The sequence below is a fragment of the Hyperoodon ampullatus genome (genome assembly GCF_949752795.1).
Source record: "Hyperoodon ampullatus genome assembly, chromosome: 2".
Taxonomy (NCBI): Eukaryota; Metazoa; Chordata; class Mammalia; order Artiodactyla; family Ziphiidae; genus Hyperoodon; species Hyperoodon ampullatus.
The window spans coordinates 149,986,903-150,002,508 of record NC_136915.1 but is presented as its reverse complement, the minus strand read 5'-3'; the positions used below and the strand labels follow the sequence as shown (position 1 = coordinate 150,002,508).

The following is a 15,606-nucleotide window of genomic DNA, read 5'->3' as shown; positions in this document are numbered from 1 at the left end:
ATCGATGGATTTCAAGGCTATTTAATCTAGGGAGAAAAAGTGCTAATAAAGAGGAATTTATCTGTACTTACACTTTAAGAAAGATCCTTGGAAGGCAGGAACCTCCTGGCAAGCATTTTTGTAAGCTCCACAATGTCTCCCAGCACTGCAGCCTCTACAGAGTAGTTACACACTTACTGAGCTAAGGAACTGGAAGAGAAGTCATTCCTACATGATCCTTTTTTCACTAACTTTTTGCTTGAATTGTTTATCATCTTGTCCAAAGCAGGTATCTGGACTACCTGGCCACCCCTTAGCCCTTCCAGCTGTTATTTCTACACAGAGAAGATCTAACATCAACAAAGTAAGCTGCATTTTCTGTTGTACAGAGTGAAGTGGCCGGTGACTTTCAGAAGTGATCAGCGTCTACAAACACACACCTACACCTGTTCTTTAATAAACATCAGATTTTATTTACAAAGCATTAAAGCTTCAGCAAGAAGTACCCAAGGCTAAGTCTCATCTCGTACAAAACTACAGAACATTAGAAAACAAAACACTGGGGGGTGGGCAGGTGACAAAAGGGAAAAAGAGAATATGCATATATTGTACAAATTGAGAAAATCAAACTGAAATAGACAGAAGGTTTTAGGAGCTGAAAAAAATTCCAAAAGCATAAATAATTATTAGGAGCTGCTGCCAGAGACACTCTGACAGGGCTGAAGTTGATTTTCTCAGTAGCCGGTTTAGGAGGTGGACAGAGCTTGAACATCCAAATGCTCAGGCAGAGGACACCCAGCTACTCTGCATGTGGAAATAAGGCAGAAACCTCTTGTATCACACAGTTTGCATACTACTGCACTGTACAGTACAAAGAGAAACAAAATGGCAATAACGTCTGCAAAACAAAAACATGTCTAGTGACCCACCTACCAATCTCAACCACTGGTCTAATATGAAATAGGAAATGAAATTCACAAAATGAGCATCTGAGGAAAAAGCAGTGGCATCTAAAAATATAGACATTTTGCCACTGACTCACGGAGAGCTCTTGCTTCAACTACTGAACGTTTTGGTTCTAAAGATGGAATGGAAGAGGCTCTTGTTGATGTGTTCTACTTTGATTTCTATGCTAAAATCCAAAAGGTAATCACCTCGTTTGGCTACCTATCGGAGCAACCACCAACGGACAGAGATTTCCCAATAAGCACAGTGTTTCACTCTCCTTTGAAAATACTATGAAAATGATGATCCAGATTAAGCACTTCCAGTCAGCTCAAAGCTCTACTCAAGAGAGGCTGGAGAGGCCCCTCCACACCTGGTTTCTTCACTCTGGATTTTCAGAGAATTTCAAACACCTAGTGTACACATCCATCCAATCTGCTACTTTTTATACAAAGAACAGCAAAAGCAAAAATTAAATTTTTTTTTTAAAAAAGCTAAGCAACCTTTCACAGAAAGGAAGTGACTGGAAACATGTAGGAAGGAAAAGGGGTGTGGATACAAGGAGGGGAAATGCAATGGCTGATGGGAAGGACAGATGTCCACGAGCAATGATAAAATAAAAAGGTTCTTTGATTCTTTTTATTTGAACTGTGTTGTCTGTTGCTTTGACTTTGGACGGTTTTCTTTTAGTCCTTGCATAGATTCCCCCACCCCCAGTAAAAAAGAAGCCTGCTGAGAGACACCTCGGTTTGTTTCTGGCTCTGGAAGCCAGTACAGGTAAAGCAATATAAACTACTGATGATTCTTTGCTGGAGACAAATGAACTAGCTATCTTCAAAAACCGTGATTAATGAGAATGAACCAACACTGGAGGGAAACATGCAATGAAAAGAATACAAAGAAAAACCTGACCCTCTTATAGCTCAACTTCTGGAGCAAAATGTTACAGTATGTGAAAAAAGAGAGGGCCTTTCTTATCTTTCTTTCCTTTTGGAAAATCTGAAATTTTTCCAGCACTTTCTTTTCTGCCCATCTTTGTAATACAATATGGAAATATAGGAGGTATCTGGTGAGTGGGCAAGTTTAAAAATGGAAGAAAGAATGTGCAACAGAAGTTTTTCTAGGATACAGGCAGCAAAATTTCAGATAAGAACAAGTCACTCAAGGACGTGCACTGTGGAAGAAAGGCAAGTAGGAGATAGGAAATGACAGGCCGAAATGATGCTGGGTACAGTAAAGACAGATGAGCAAAACAGGAATCTCTTCTCCAGCAACATAACAAGCATTAAAGTTTAAATGAGTCAAAACTCCTGTTTGATGTCTTCACAAATCCTCATTCCTGAGAGCCTATTTGGACTTATGCTTGAAAGGGAAGGGACATATATTCTTCTTCCATAATTCACTTCTTCATTCAAACATAAAACTCACTCCTTCCACCTCCTGGGTGGAAGACAGAGGCCTTTGTTTTAAATTAAAGTCAATCTCAAATGACTGACCACAGTGTCCAGAGGCCACACGATGGCAAAGTAGGGAAGAACCAAGAACTTCAAGGGCCTTCATAACAGTTCTGAGATCGCTCCCCCTGCTAAAGAGATGAGAAATAAAAAGATTTCTTTTAGCATCAACTTAGACCAGTTACTTTCAAGAACACAAATACAGATGCTGGATGATGCATTACAAGCACACATGGGCTAAGAACTTCCCCCCTTTAAGTTAAAACCAACTCCAACTCCCAATTACTCTTTACTGAAGCAACAAATAATCCAAACCCCACCCCCTCCCTCAGTACTCTTCTCAGCACTGCCCCAAAGGGAGAAAAAAAGGCAAAATGATCAGACTTCTACACATTTCCCAAGCTTCTAACCATTCTCCAAGGTGTTAACATATAATGCTTCATATTCCAAAAAGTGCAGTAAGTAGAGGAAAGGAAATTCTAGGGTACTACTGCCTCTTTCAATCTTTCATATACTAGACTAATTCGCCACTAAATGATTAACGGTGAGTAACAAACCCTTTTCCAAACACCCTTGCTCCTTAAATGATACTCTCAGCTCCTCAGAATCCCAAATATGGTGAAATGTTAATGAAAACTACTGTCGGCATTTCTATGAGCCAACAACTGATCAATAAATAAAATCCTAAATAGTAAAATCAAACGAACACTTCCCTGATTACTCCATAGAAGCTGTTCAATCTCTGAGGGACATCCTTAAATGGGTTGCTGTGAAATATTAACTAGGAAGTGTAAAAAGAGAACAAGGTGAAGAAAGTCCTCCCAGTGTCATCTGGAATGGGGAAGAACATGCCACTTGAAGGTAAAATGGTTAAAAATAATTGTCCAAGTTGTAAAAAAAAAAAAAAAAAAAAAAAAAGTACCCATTTATAAACCTTGCTTTTAACCTGATTTTAAATAAGTTCAAGCACAGATGAAAACTGGCAATAAAAATAAATTCCAATTTGCCTGAGAAGAGACTGAAATTATGAGATACAAACTCTCCTGGATGCTACATGTTAAAAATCAAACTTAAACTTTATATAGTTCAGTAAGATAAAAAGTATATCTAAGCATCTGTTTTTCAGATCTTTCAACATAAAAATGAATTGATTTTTTTTTAAATCGTGAGATAAAAGAATCTACTCCACAGGACTCAGTAACAGGCCTTTAACACTTTAAGGCTAGTTTCTCTGATTGTTTCCACAGGTACTCTGACCAATCTAGTTTAACAGTTTAAAAATAGACAACATTGACATTTTAAGCCTAACTCATGAGAGGAAAAAGTGGCTTGCATTAATAATGGGCACTCAAGATGACTAATGAGCTACATTATTATACTGATTATCTGAGGTCAGTTAATGTTTTTTCTTTATCACTCTCTTTCCTGTGAACAGACCAAAAACAAAGCTTGTTGAGGCATCAGGCAACAAACCAATACCAGAGCAAGCAAGTCTGTGAGCAAGATAAGATACACAGAAACAGCAACAAAGCAGATCTCCAGGTTACTTAAAAATCTGCCCCAAGTATTATTTAGCCGCAACATGACAGAAATCTCCAATAATATAAAATTAAGAAAAATTCAGCTTATGGTAAAACAGCTGTTATTGGTACCTCCCCAAAGCAGCCAAGCCAGGGTGGCTTAAGAAAACACTTCATTTTCAAACATTACCTTAGTCAGCTAATAAGACCACACAGAATAAGAATACCCAACTAGCCATCTAAAAATATGATTTTAGCAGGAATTCATAAATTAGCCTTTGAGAGACTGATCATTTTTCAAAAAGAGGTGGGGAAGCCCCTACCAATCATTTAAAACAATCAGATTCAGCAAGTGAACAGAATATGGTTCAGAGGCCCAGGGTGGGGGGCCAGCACCAGGAGGGCAGCGGCACAGCCAAAGGCAGGGAAATCAGTGCAGGGTCTGTCAGCCCCCAGAAGTGGCACCTCTGCTCAGTTTGGCCTTTGCCACCCTCAACAGACCCAGGTGCCACCATTCCCTTCATGCCCACCATCCCACAAGGCCTTCAGACCACATATGTGACAGACCACAACTTTGTCACACTTGCTACCGATGGTGTTTACTGCCAAGGAGCCCTACTTCTAGGGCAATCTTTGAGCAGTCACAGGGCAACCGGGACACTGGTGGTTCCGCTCACATCTCAAGTTTCGATCCTGAGGACTGTCCTCTGGAGAGTATCTAATAAGGTAACCAGGGGGAATCTGATAGATGGTGCTATGTCGATCTGGACTTTCTGAAAAGTCCCCAGCTCAGGGTTACCCTTAAGCTTCACTGATGGGTCCTCACTCATCACAGAAAGTGTGTCTTCGTGGATGTGGGTCCACTGGTACTGTTCAATACTGAAGAGCTGTTTGATAGGGAAGAATTTTCTACAGCCTCAGATTCCAGATGGCTAGATTACTTCTATTGGCGGTCTATGTGTCTTCCAACTGTCGCCTGAAATGCATAATCTCCTGTTGCAACATGCAACAGACTATAGCAGCTTTGTGAGGCCTATCAGGGCTTACTGAACAGTTTCTTCAGTAACTGATAAATTGCAGATATTAACAAACAGTTGGCATTTATCTAACTTGAGCAGTAGCCTACACCTACAATCTGCCTTCAAATGATTTGGCTCTAATGCAAAAGCAGGGCATTTGCGGGGAGGTCCACAAAGCACTGAATCTATAAATATACCCATCAGACTGAACTAATCTTTGAAGACGGTTCAGCCTCAGCCACTGAGGATCAGGATTCATTTCTTAATATCTGGTGGAAAATCCACAATGACAGCATGCTGCTTTTTATTGAAACTCTCCAAGGTGTGGAAGAACATGAGACATAAGAGTTTTTATTACCTCAGAGGCCTGGGGGAGCCATGTGAAAATGAACAGCATGTGTCAGCCAGCCTCTGCCTGCTCTGGGCCCTCCAAGATGAAAATGGTATTGGATGAAGCGCCACCCTCGCCCAAAGAAACCCACACAAAAGGTATGACAGGTTGTCCTGAAACTGAGACTTCTAATGGCGCGCTATATGATACTCAGTTTCAGCACTCTCTCCCAGACTCACAGCCTTCATAAAGATCCAAACCACACTGCAGCTAGTGGCTAAAAGCCCTTCTGAGGAAGTGTCAGGACTAAACCACAATGCCTTTTTGGAGGTTTTTTAATGATCCTGCTCCTCAGCACACTCGGGAGTTTGATCTGGCCATTTCAGTTTTGGAGATTTCCATTCAGGAAAAGGCCAAGGAACCAAGGCAAGAGAAGGAGAAAATGGGAAGAAGGAAGTATAGATTACACGGGGAAGTATACGACGCAGACAATCATGAGAAGTTGGTAAAATGTTTGCAGTAATCTAGACAGTTGTTTTGTCTGTGTGTTATCAGAAAGCATATCATCACCCTGGCCTTGTTATGTAAAAGTCTCCTCTAGTCCTTTCAAAGGGTGAAGCCGTTAAAATAGCTGCCTCCATTTAAGGCTGACCAACTCAAGTCCCTGATAACAATAGTGAAGAAAATAAAAATCCATTCTGAAGCACCCTGCTGTTTCAAGACACAAGTTCTAGCCTTTAACGAGGTCAGTACCTTTTTTAACCTTGTCAGCTAAGTGAGTGGGAATAAACTTCTAATAGGCCATTGATAATGATATCCAGTCTTGCTAGAAGGAGTTTTGAAATGCTGACATGTACAAACACTATGTATTTTACACATAGATCAATATTTCAATGCAGTATTTTGAAAACTTCAGGGAATAAAAAGGCCCATTCCTTTACGGCTAAGTAAACTTTCTAACATCTCATTTAGATGTTTTTGAAGCATAGCTAAAAAATACCACTGCTGTTATACTCTAAGCTGTAAAATATAACAGTACTTCATGGTACCTTTGACAAAAACCCAATTTAAGAAATGCCAAAAATATTTAGTAACTGTTAGTGACCATATCAGCTATAATTAAAAGTTGAAATCACTGTATTATAGAGAAAATTTTAGTTTTTAAAAACTTCAAATGGTTTATTTGCCATACGCTTAGTATTAAAAAGCAAATGATTAATTACAGATAGATTCTGAAGATGTTGGGAAAGTATGTCTTAGAGTATTTCAATTAATTCAATATGTTTGCCTACATTTGAAATCACCCTGAAGCATTTCAGCTCTTGGGGCCAGGGAAATCTATTTGAACTTTAAATTGTTTCTTCTATAGTGGCATCCTCTTATGCAAGAAGTGGGTTATGGAAGGATGGTTTTTATTTACATTAGTCAATTACTGACATGCAATCTTTGCTGGCAATGCCCATATAACTCTTCCAGGCTATTTTTAAAAATATTCAGACATGGCCCTAAGTGGACTGAATGTGGAGGTGGTAACTGATTATCAGTGGAATACCATAAATATTGTTGCTGGGGAAAAAAATGCTAGTGCTCCAATGGTATGGTGTTGGACTATGAAAGTCTAAATCTAGTGAACTTGAGGGGGAATACTCAAAATGATGAGTAATTGAGTCTGTTTCAGCTTCTCTGCAGAAAAGAATTCATGTTCACAATGATTAACTGGCTTAAGGAACTCTGTTTTGCATATCATCACATTTGGATTAACACAATTAAAATTTTAAAGTGGGGGGAAAAAACCCCTAAACACAAACACTGATATTTTGTTAGTCCTGCCTCTGAATCTACTGACCTAGCCACAGAAAACTGAGAGTAATGTATTAACTAAAGCAGTGCCTAAATATAAAACAAAACAAAAAGTTTCCAAAACCCAACAATATTTGAGCAGAAATGAACTTGAGTTTGCTTACTATTTTCCAAACAAAAGACCATTTAGCCTAGATTCACAAGTATTTGACTGGAAATTGAAACTGTTCTCCATCCTCCAATAAAAATCCCTCAGTTATACAGAAGTGAGAAAACAGTAAGTTTCAAGAGGCTTAGGTGTTAAGAAGCTACAAAGTTTGTCTTTTTGGTAATCTCCTGTTTGAAAAAACAAAACACCTCATCTTCTTCCTTAACATGATGGTACTACTAACAACTCCATCATTGCTTCTAGACTACTGAAAGAGAGAAAAACACCACCTCTGGGATTTGAACAATTTGAAGAGAGAGAAAAAAGATGCTACAGTTAAAGAGTCAAGGGCTGTATAAAGAAGCTCATATTTCTGGTTATCTGTCTGGATCTTTCATTTGAGACAAAACAAAAAACCTAGGAGCAAACACAGATTAAAAAAATGAATTAAACCAGGGGTTCTTACCCTTTTTCAGGTCACAGATTCCTACAGGAATCCAGTGAAATGTACAGGCATCTTCCCCCAAAAAATATTCATACAATATTTTGCATAAGACCAAGGGAATGGAGATCCCCTGAAACCTGGTTATAGACCCAAGTTTAAGAGCCACTGAATTAATAAGCCAAATCTGGTTTAGCCTGCCCTCAGCAGTAGTTTAAAACTCAGAGAATATCTGCCACTGGGGAAAAGGAGGGAAGGAAGGAAAAAATGCTGCAGTTAAACGGAGTCAGGGGCTGTACAAAGCAAGGCCACGAAGCAAGCCAGACAGTGCTCCCAATGTGTCCTTACCTGTCAAGGGCTGGCTGAGCTCCGCCTGCACTTTACCCTTCGCTGATCCTTCCAGAGGTAAACCTCTGTCCCCTTTGTAGAGTTTCGGTTTAAATGGAGAATCTTTCTCTTTACCTTTTGATCCTTTAGGCCGGCCTGCTTGCTTCTTCTTGGATTTGCCATCCCCCTTCACACCCAGTAGTGGATGGACTTCTGTAAACGGACAGATAGGCACAGAAAGAAATCCACACATCACCTCAACTGAGCATGTGCCATGCCACCTATCCATGAGCAAAGAATTCTGCTCTTGTATCTCAGGTCCACTAATACAAGAAGAAAAGTTTGTTTTGTTTATTAATTATAAACTATAGAAGAGTGGCCATTAAATGAGACATAGCTTCTTGGCCACATGGCCTATGTGGTTCATACGAAGCCACAGCAGCTCTAAATGGAAAAGGTAGCTCAAAGACACACTGATACTTTATCACACAAGCCACAACAGGAACGCACATGTGCACACTGGCATGTGAGAGCAGAAAGGGAATGGGCTTCGGTACGCGACAGACCAGGGTAAGAATCCAGACTCAACCATGTAATTAAAAAGGCTTCTAGAGTCAGACTGTAAAAGTAGGTAGGAAGAATTAAGGTTGTCCAAGTCTGACTAGTACTTTACTACCTAATAAGAATCTTGGGGGAGAGGTAGGGTATTTAAACAAACTGAGCTAGATGTCAGAAGACTTAAAGTATGTCACCTTAGGCAAAGTATTGAGGGCAGAATCTCCCCATTTTAAAAGAGAAGTGAAAGCAGATGAAATTATTACAAAGTTGTAAAGCACTATAAAAAAGACTCATGGGAAAATTCCTTTAAAGGAAAATCACCCAAACAGGAAATTACCAGATTGTGCTGGAGAGTGGCGTCTGTCAGGCGAGGGAGAGAAAATGTGGCTCTTACCATCATTTGGTACTCCTTGCAGTTCAATATTGGTTGTTTTGGGTTTCTTCTTAGGTGGCTGGGACCCATCTGTTGAAGACTGCCTCTTCTTCTCTGAACTAGCCCCTTCGTCCATCAAGGAGGTTTGGACTGCATCCGGTGGGGGGCCATAAGGATTTTCTTCTGGGTCTTCTACCTCAGGGGCAATGGGTAAATATAATAGAGCCTTTGAATCTTCCAGCTCTTCATCACTATTTGGAACAGGATCAGAAAAGGGATAGGAAAAAAGAGGAGAAAGTTGCTTAAACCATGAACCCTTCCTCTAGGGCAGAATCATCTAACCATAAGCAACAGGTATGGATCTAAAATTTCAAGAAAGCCAAAACAAATAAAAAGAAATCAGACAGGGGCTTCCCTGGTGGCACAGTGGTTAAGAATCCACCTACCAATGCAGGGGACACAGGTTAGAGCCCTGGTCCGGGAAGATCCCACATGCCGCACAGCAACTAAGCCCGTGCGCCACAACTACTGAGCCTGCGCTCTAGAGCCCGCGAGCCACAACTACTGAAGCCCATGCACCTAGAGGCCCGTGCTCCACAACAAGAGAAGCCACCGCAACGAGAAGCCCGCGCACCGCAACGAAGAGTAGCCCCCGCTCACCGCCACTAGAGAAAGCCCGCGCGCAGCAACGAAGACCCAACGCAGCCAAAAATAAATAAATTTTTAAAAAAGGAAATCAGACAACACGATTAATAAAATCAGTAGTAAAAATAAATGGCATAAACAAATTATTTCACTTTCTTAAGATTTTTCTATCAAGGGAGAAGGGAAGGGATTTCTTGCGCACCAAAGGAGTTATCTGAGGTCAAAGGCAGATGGGCCTGAAGGAAGAGCCAGGGAACTGAGCAGCACAACCAGAGACTGAGGAGGAGGAGCACCCCAGGCCCAGCCTTCAGCGGCAGCTCACCTGCTACAGAAGGCGGCAATAGGGTCCACACTGGTGACATCCACTTCCTCATCCTCTGCAGCATCAGCCCCTGCAGGACAAAAACACAGCAGAGGTGTGAGAAGAAGTAGAAAACTGCTTTTTACATATAGCTTATGGTTTTCATAAACTGAAATCCAGGAGAAACAAAGGAGGAAAACCAAACAGTTCGTTTTACTTAGTTGTTCTGCAAATATTTACTGAATTTCCACCACACGCTAGGCACTGGGAATAGAGCAATGCCCTAGAAAGTTGGGAACGGTTCTTCAATAAAAATTTTAGAAGTCTAATTGGGGAGACACATTCACACAGATAATTTCTGTTCATACAGTAAGTGCTACAGTAAAGGTATGTGCCATGTGCCAAGGAGATGGGAAGGAGAAACAACTTCTGTGGAAGTTTGGGAAGGCTTCGTACAACACAGTCCAATAACACTAATACAATCCAGAATATACTGCAGCCCTGACGGTCTTCCTAAGACACAGGAGGCATGTAAGTTATCTAATATCACAAAAGTGAGGACCAGCACTTTCAAGCTGGAGAGAACTAATTTCAATCCCAATTCCCCGATTCCTGACACCATCAAGTGGCCCAGCAGTCACTGACCCGTGGCATTAATTACTCAAGCTGACAGTGCCAACTGGGCACATTAAGCATTCATACACACAAACCTGCCACACGCAAAGCCCTGTGTTTAGACAATGATGGGGCTATAAAGTGAAATCTTTATTCTCAAGTAACTTCCCACCTAGAAGTTCAGAAGCCAAGAGATAAAAATAACAATGATCACGATCATAATCATAGTAGAAGAGAACGTCTGAATTCTCATTATGGCCTAGACACTATAGTGAGCCCTTTACGTGAATTATCTCATTTATTCCCCACAACCCTAAAAGGCAGGTACTATTGTTATCCTTATTTTACAGAAAAGGAAGTTTAGGTTTAAAGAATAAGTATTCTGCCCAAGGCAGTCTGACTCCAGAGCCCATGCTCTTTACCTTCATCTTACTGACAAAGGAGTGAAAATACCCAAACAGCAGCTGAGCACCCAGCGTGTGTGGGTGGCTTTGTTAGGTGCCCCATGCAAATCCTCATTTAATCATCTGCAATTAGTCAGGAAATACAAAGTGAGATGTTAAGAGAGCTGCTTGAGCCCTAGTAATGCCCATGTAAGCCCTGAGTCAATGCCTTACAAATAAATATTCTAAGAACACTGTCAAAACTGTGTAAACTTAGGAAAAAAAATTAGACTAAGTGCTGAAGTGAATTTTCAACACAAATTAAGAATGAGTACTGAGTAAAACAATCATTTTTCCTTTGGGAAATACTACCTGCAACTGAGAAATATTACCTGTCTGTTCAGGCTCACTCTTATCTTCATCTTCAATATCAAACTCTGATTCCCTTTCTTCATATTCTACATTTTCATCCAATTCTTTGAAGTCTGGCGCAAATGCACTCCAATTTTCCTATGCCACAAACAAAACATACTACTTAACTGTATGAGAAAGCAGCGGTCTGTAACCTAGACATTAATGATATAAATAAAAGGATTGACCGTGAATAAGACTCAAAATTCTGAGATCAAATTTGGCAGATAAGGGCTTCCCTGGTGGCGCAGTGGTTAAGAGTCCGCCTGCCGATGCAGGGGACACGGGTTCGTGCCCCGGTCTGGGAAGATCCCACATGCCGCGGAGCGGCTGGGCCCGTGAGCCATGGCTGCTGAGCCTGCGCGTCCGGAGCCTCTGCTCCGCAATGGGAGAGGCCACAACAGTGAGAGGCCCATGTACCGCAAAAAAAAAAAAAAAAAAAAAAAAAAAAAATTTGGCAGATAATAAAAATTAGGTATCTACAGTTTTATTACCTTAAGGCATTTCCTATCTTGAACATTCCATGTTATTAACTGTAGTTCTTTCATAAATAACTGCCTTCTTTAATCTTATTAAGATGTAATTCTGAGGTAAAGTGTTAAGTTTTCTTATGAGTACACTGATTACAAATATAATTAAAGGTGTTCAAAATAAAACCAAGATGTAAAACAGAAGCTAACTGAGCTGAAAATAAGAAAAGCACAAGAAAACTCTACCTCAGATGAGCAACAGAAAAATGTACCAGGACGTACACTAGATTTTCTCCCTGAAAACAGAGCTGGTAAATTGATTTTGGACCAAGACCTTACCATTAAAATAAAGCAAAACTAGATGCACTGAACTATTTAATTAGAAGAATCATATGGAAAAGAAAGTATATAAGGTAATTTTGGGCTTACTATTTGTAAAGTTCTTTGATAAAAGGAAAGGGTATCTAGCTTCAAAGCAGTTAAACCAGAAAAATACTTACTACTTGATTTTGTGCCCAGATAGATACCACTCCACTAGAAATGGATGCTATGATGGGTCGAACAGGATGCCACTAAATTTTAATGAAGCAAAGAAAAATCAATTCTAAGAATGAATCCAAGATTTTCTGTATTACATAAGTAACAACAGCAACCTCTCATCCTACTCACAGCTACATCCAAGAGGAGTTCTCCTCTTGTCCCATGGAGAATCTTCACAAGGTTGCCAATACTCTTCTCCCAGATGTACAGGGCATGCTGCCGGGCTGACCCTGCCACTATGTATTCCCCATCGCCAGAGAAACAACATTTCTTCCATGGGGTCCTAAAGGACAAAGAAAGTACCCAAATAGAACCGGAACCTGACCCCAGGCCATGAATTAGCACATATTTTTCTAGGTTGTGATACATACCTATTCACCAAGTCCTGCAATTTCTGCATGGGTTCAGGCTCTCCATCTCTTCCACAGGTTAAGATTTCTCTACCATCATAAACTCTGATTATTCGATCTGCTGTGTTAATTAAAAAGCAACTACAGAAAGGATAAAAAAATATCAACACCAGAGGTCAGAATCTGTTCCTGTTAACATTTTCCATGGCTACCAGTTACTTAGAACAGTACCATAAGACAACTAGCAAATCAAGGAGAGACTGAGTGAAAATCTAAGTAATAGACTAGACTACTTATGTATCTACTTGTCACCTTCCAAGCCAAAATATAACGTGGAGTGAGAAAACGCTTTACTTCCCTTCCTGTGTAATCCCTAAACCCTAGATGCACAAACTAATCAGCAGTATTTGACTAAAATCCAAAACCTCTAAATTGAAACCAGTTTCCTGAATTCACAAGCTTACAGTTAAATATATATAAATACTTCATTCCTCTGGCCTGCTTTATATACAATATATTCTTAATGAGTTAATAAACTAAATATATCATTCTGGATTGCCCAATTTTTTACTGTGATAACACTGAGTGTTGGAAACCTGTTTAAAATACAACTTATTTTACCACCTTCTTACAGACCTCACTAACTGTCTCTTGCTTCAAGAGAATTTGAACATGAATGTCCTCTAAGTATGTATGGTGGTTCCCATACAAAATAGGATGACTGTTACTTCTCTTACTGACAACCTATTTTCTTCTTGTTTCTGTTGATACATAAATCTACTTCTAGCTGGGTAATCAAACTTATAAGAAAAACATCTGAAATTAAAAGGGTAAATAAATAGGTTTTATGTAAGTAAAGTGCATATTCAGTTACTATGTGAATTTGTGATATCAATTCTGATTATAATATAACAGCTCATCTTTACCCAGTGCTTACCATATGCCAGGCATTTTGGTTCTATGCACAGACCACTCAGACATCTTTTCTGTAAAGGAACTGCCTGTTAACCTCCCGATAAGATGTGACTGCTGGCTCAAAGCAGTAAATCTTATAAACTTAAGAACCAGAGAGTGACAGTTTCTATAACTATTTTTTAAGTAAACTTAAAAGAAAATTAAGTATAATATACACAAAAACTGTGAATCTCAATGTATTTTTGCATTCTACTCACTTTTAAAACTGTCTCTAAAAAGCCAGGTCTCACTTACCTGCCCTTCCGAGCAAACTCTATTGACTTAATGGCTGTGGTATTGCTTGTTCCAGTTGTTACTCTGAAGGAAGCAACAAGATCCTGAGAATCTGTTTTTAGGACCAAAATCTAAAGTTTAAAAGAGAAAAATAATAAGTATTCTGATAACTTACAGTAATTAGATTTGGCTCTGTTTCTAAAACTGGGCAAAGACTGGGTGAAAATATTAATATAAATATCTCTATTCCCATGTATTCAACTTGATCAACTGCTATTGCCTTTTACCTCTTCAATTAAAGGACACTGTCTTAATCTATTGTTAAAAGATAATGTTTAACATTATCCAGAGTCAAAAAGTAGAAGCAACCCAAGTATCCATCAACAGATAAACAAAATGTGACACATACATACAATGGAATATTATTCAGACTTGAAAAGAAAGGAAATTCTGACACATGCTACAACATGAATGAATCTTAAGGACATTATGCTAAGTGAAGTAAGCCCGTCACAAAACAACCAAATACTGGATGAGTCCACTTATACAGGTACTAGAATAGCCAAATTCATAAAGATAGAAAGTAGAATGATGGTTTCCAAGGGGTGAAAGGGAGTAGGAAATAGCAAGTTATTATTTAATAAGTACAAGGTGAGTGCAAGATGAAAAGAGCTCTGGAGATAAACGATGGTGATGACTGCACGACAATGTGAACGTACTTTACACCATTGAACTGTACACTTAAGAATGGTTAAGACGGTAAATTTCGTTAACTGCATTTTACCACAATAAAAAAAAAAATCTGCCACTCTCTAAAGCAGCCATGAAACTGTACTAGCCCATACGTCCCAGTCAAAAAAAAAAAAAATCAAAGTGCACTGGAACTCAAACTCTAATAAGCTTGAAAAGGACCCTAAAGCTCACCTAATCCAACTTCTTACTACACAAACCTATAGATTAAGCTAGCCTAAATTATACAATATTTGCAGACCAAGATATCAGACATTTTATCAGCAGTATTCCATTGATGATATGATTTTTAAATTTTATAATTTAGTAATGGCCTTTCATTACTAGCATCCAGTAAAGGCCCCCCATCCTTCTCCAGGTCAAATAACCTCTGACTGCTCTAAATCCAAAGAACAGAAATTATTAAGGCACGAGAGAAAAATAGGCTATATTTACCACAGGCAGGAGGCATGCTTAGTCAAGGGATAAAAGAAATTTCAAAGAAAGAACAAGCAAACATGAAATGAGCCAATGCACAGGATGACTGATGCATATTTCACCAGCTTCTAAGCTTCTACGCTTACCTTGCCTTTTGCATTTCCTGTATAGATATATTCTCCTCGCCTATCAAAAGATGCAACCACGTTCAAATCGGAGTCATCGTCTACGGGCAGAACAACATGTTTGGAATCTGAAAGGGTCAACATGACAGGAGCAGATTTCATGGGACACACGAGAACCTTGTTCCTGTTTAAAAATATGAATAGTACATTGGCTGTTGCTATGATATCAGAAGGCTGACTCTCTTCTCTTTTCTGTAATTCCTATCTACTACCTCATCAACTCTCCCAGCCCAAGCATATTTAAAATAGTGAAAAAGCCTAAACTCTAAATTCCTAAGAATAGGGAAATGACTGAGTAAAGTTATGAGATCTTACCTTGACAAGATAAAATGTAATTATTAAAAATAAATATGAAGATGTAGCAAACTGGTAAAATATGTATGAAATAAAGTGAAAGGCAAAATACCAATTAAAACTATGTAAAAATACATATCTGTGTACATCTAATAGACAAA

The 15,606-nt window shown here is 39.3% G+C and overlaps 1 protein-coding gene across 1 annotated transcript; it reads right to left on the bottom strand.

Annotated features, from left to right (window-relative positions):
* Window positions 1–2,480: 2,480 nt before the first annotated feature.
* RBBP5 (RB binding protein 5, histone lysine methyltransferase complex subunit) lies at window positions 2,481–15,253 on the bottom strand (the record flags this gene model as incomplete). Its single annotated transcript, XM_079698657.1, has 10 exons — window positions 2,481–2,509; window positions 8,101–8,178; window positions 8,918–9,147; window positions 9,864–9,933; window positions 11,233–11,350; window positions 12,222–12,293; window positions 12,391–12,544; window positions 12,633–12,752; window positions 13,821–13,930; window positions 15,113–15,253. 10 exons carry the CDS (start codon window positions 15,251–15,253, stop codon window positions 2,481–2,483), a joined length of 1,122 nt encoding a protein of 373 aa, XP_079554783.1.
* Window positions 15,254–15,606: the final 353 nt, after the last annotated feature.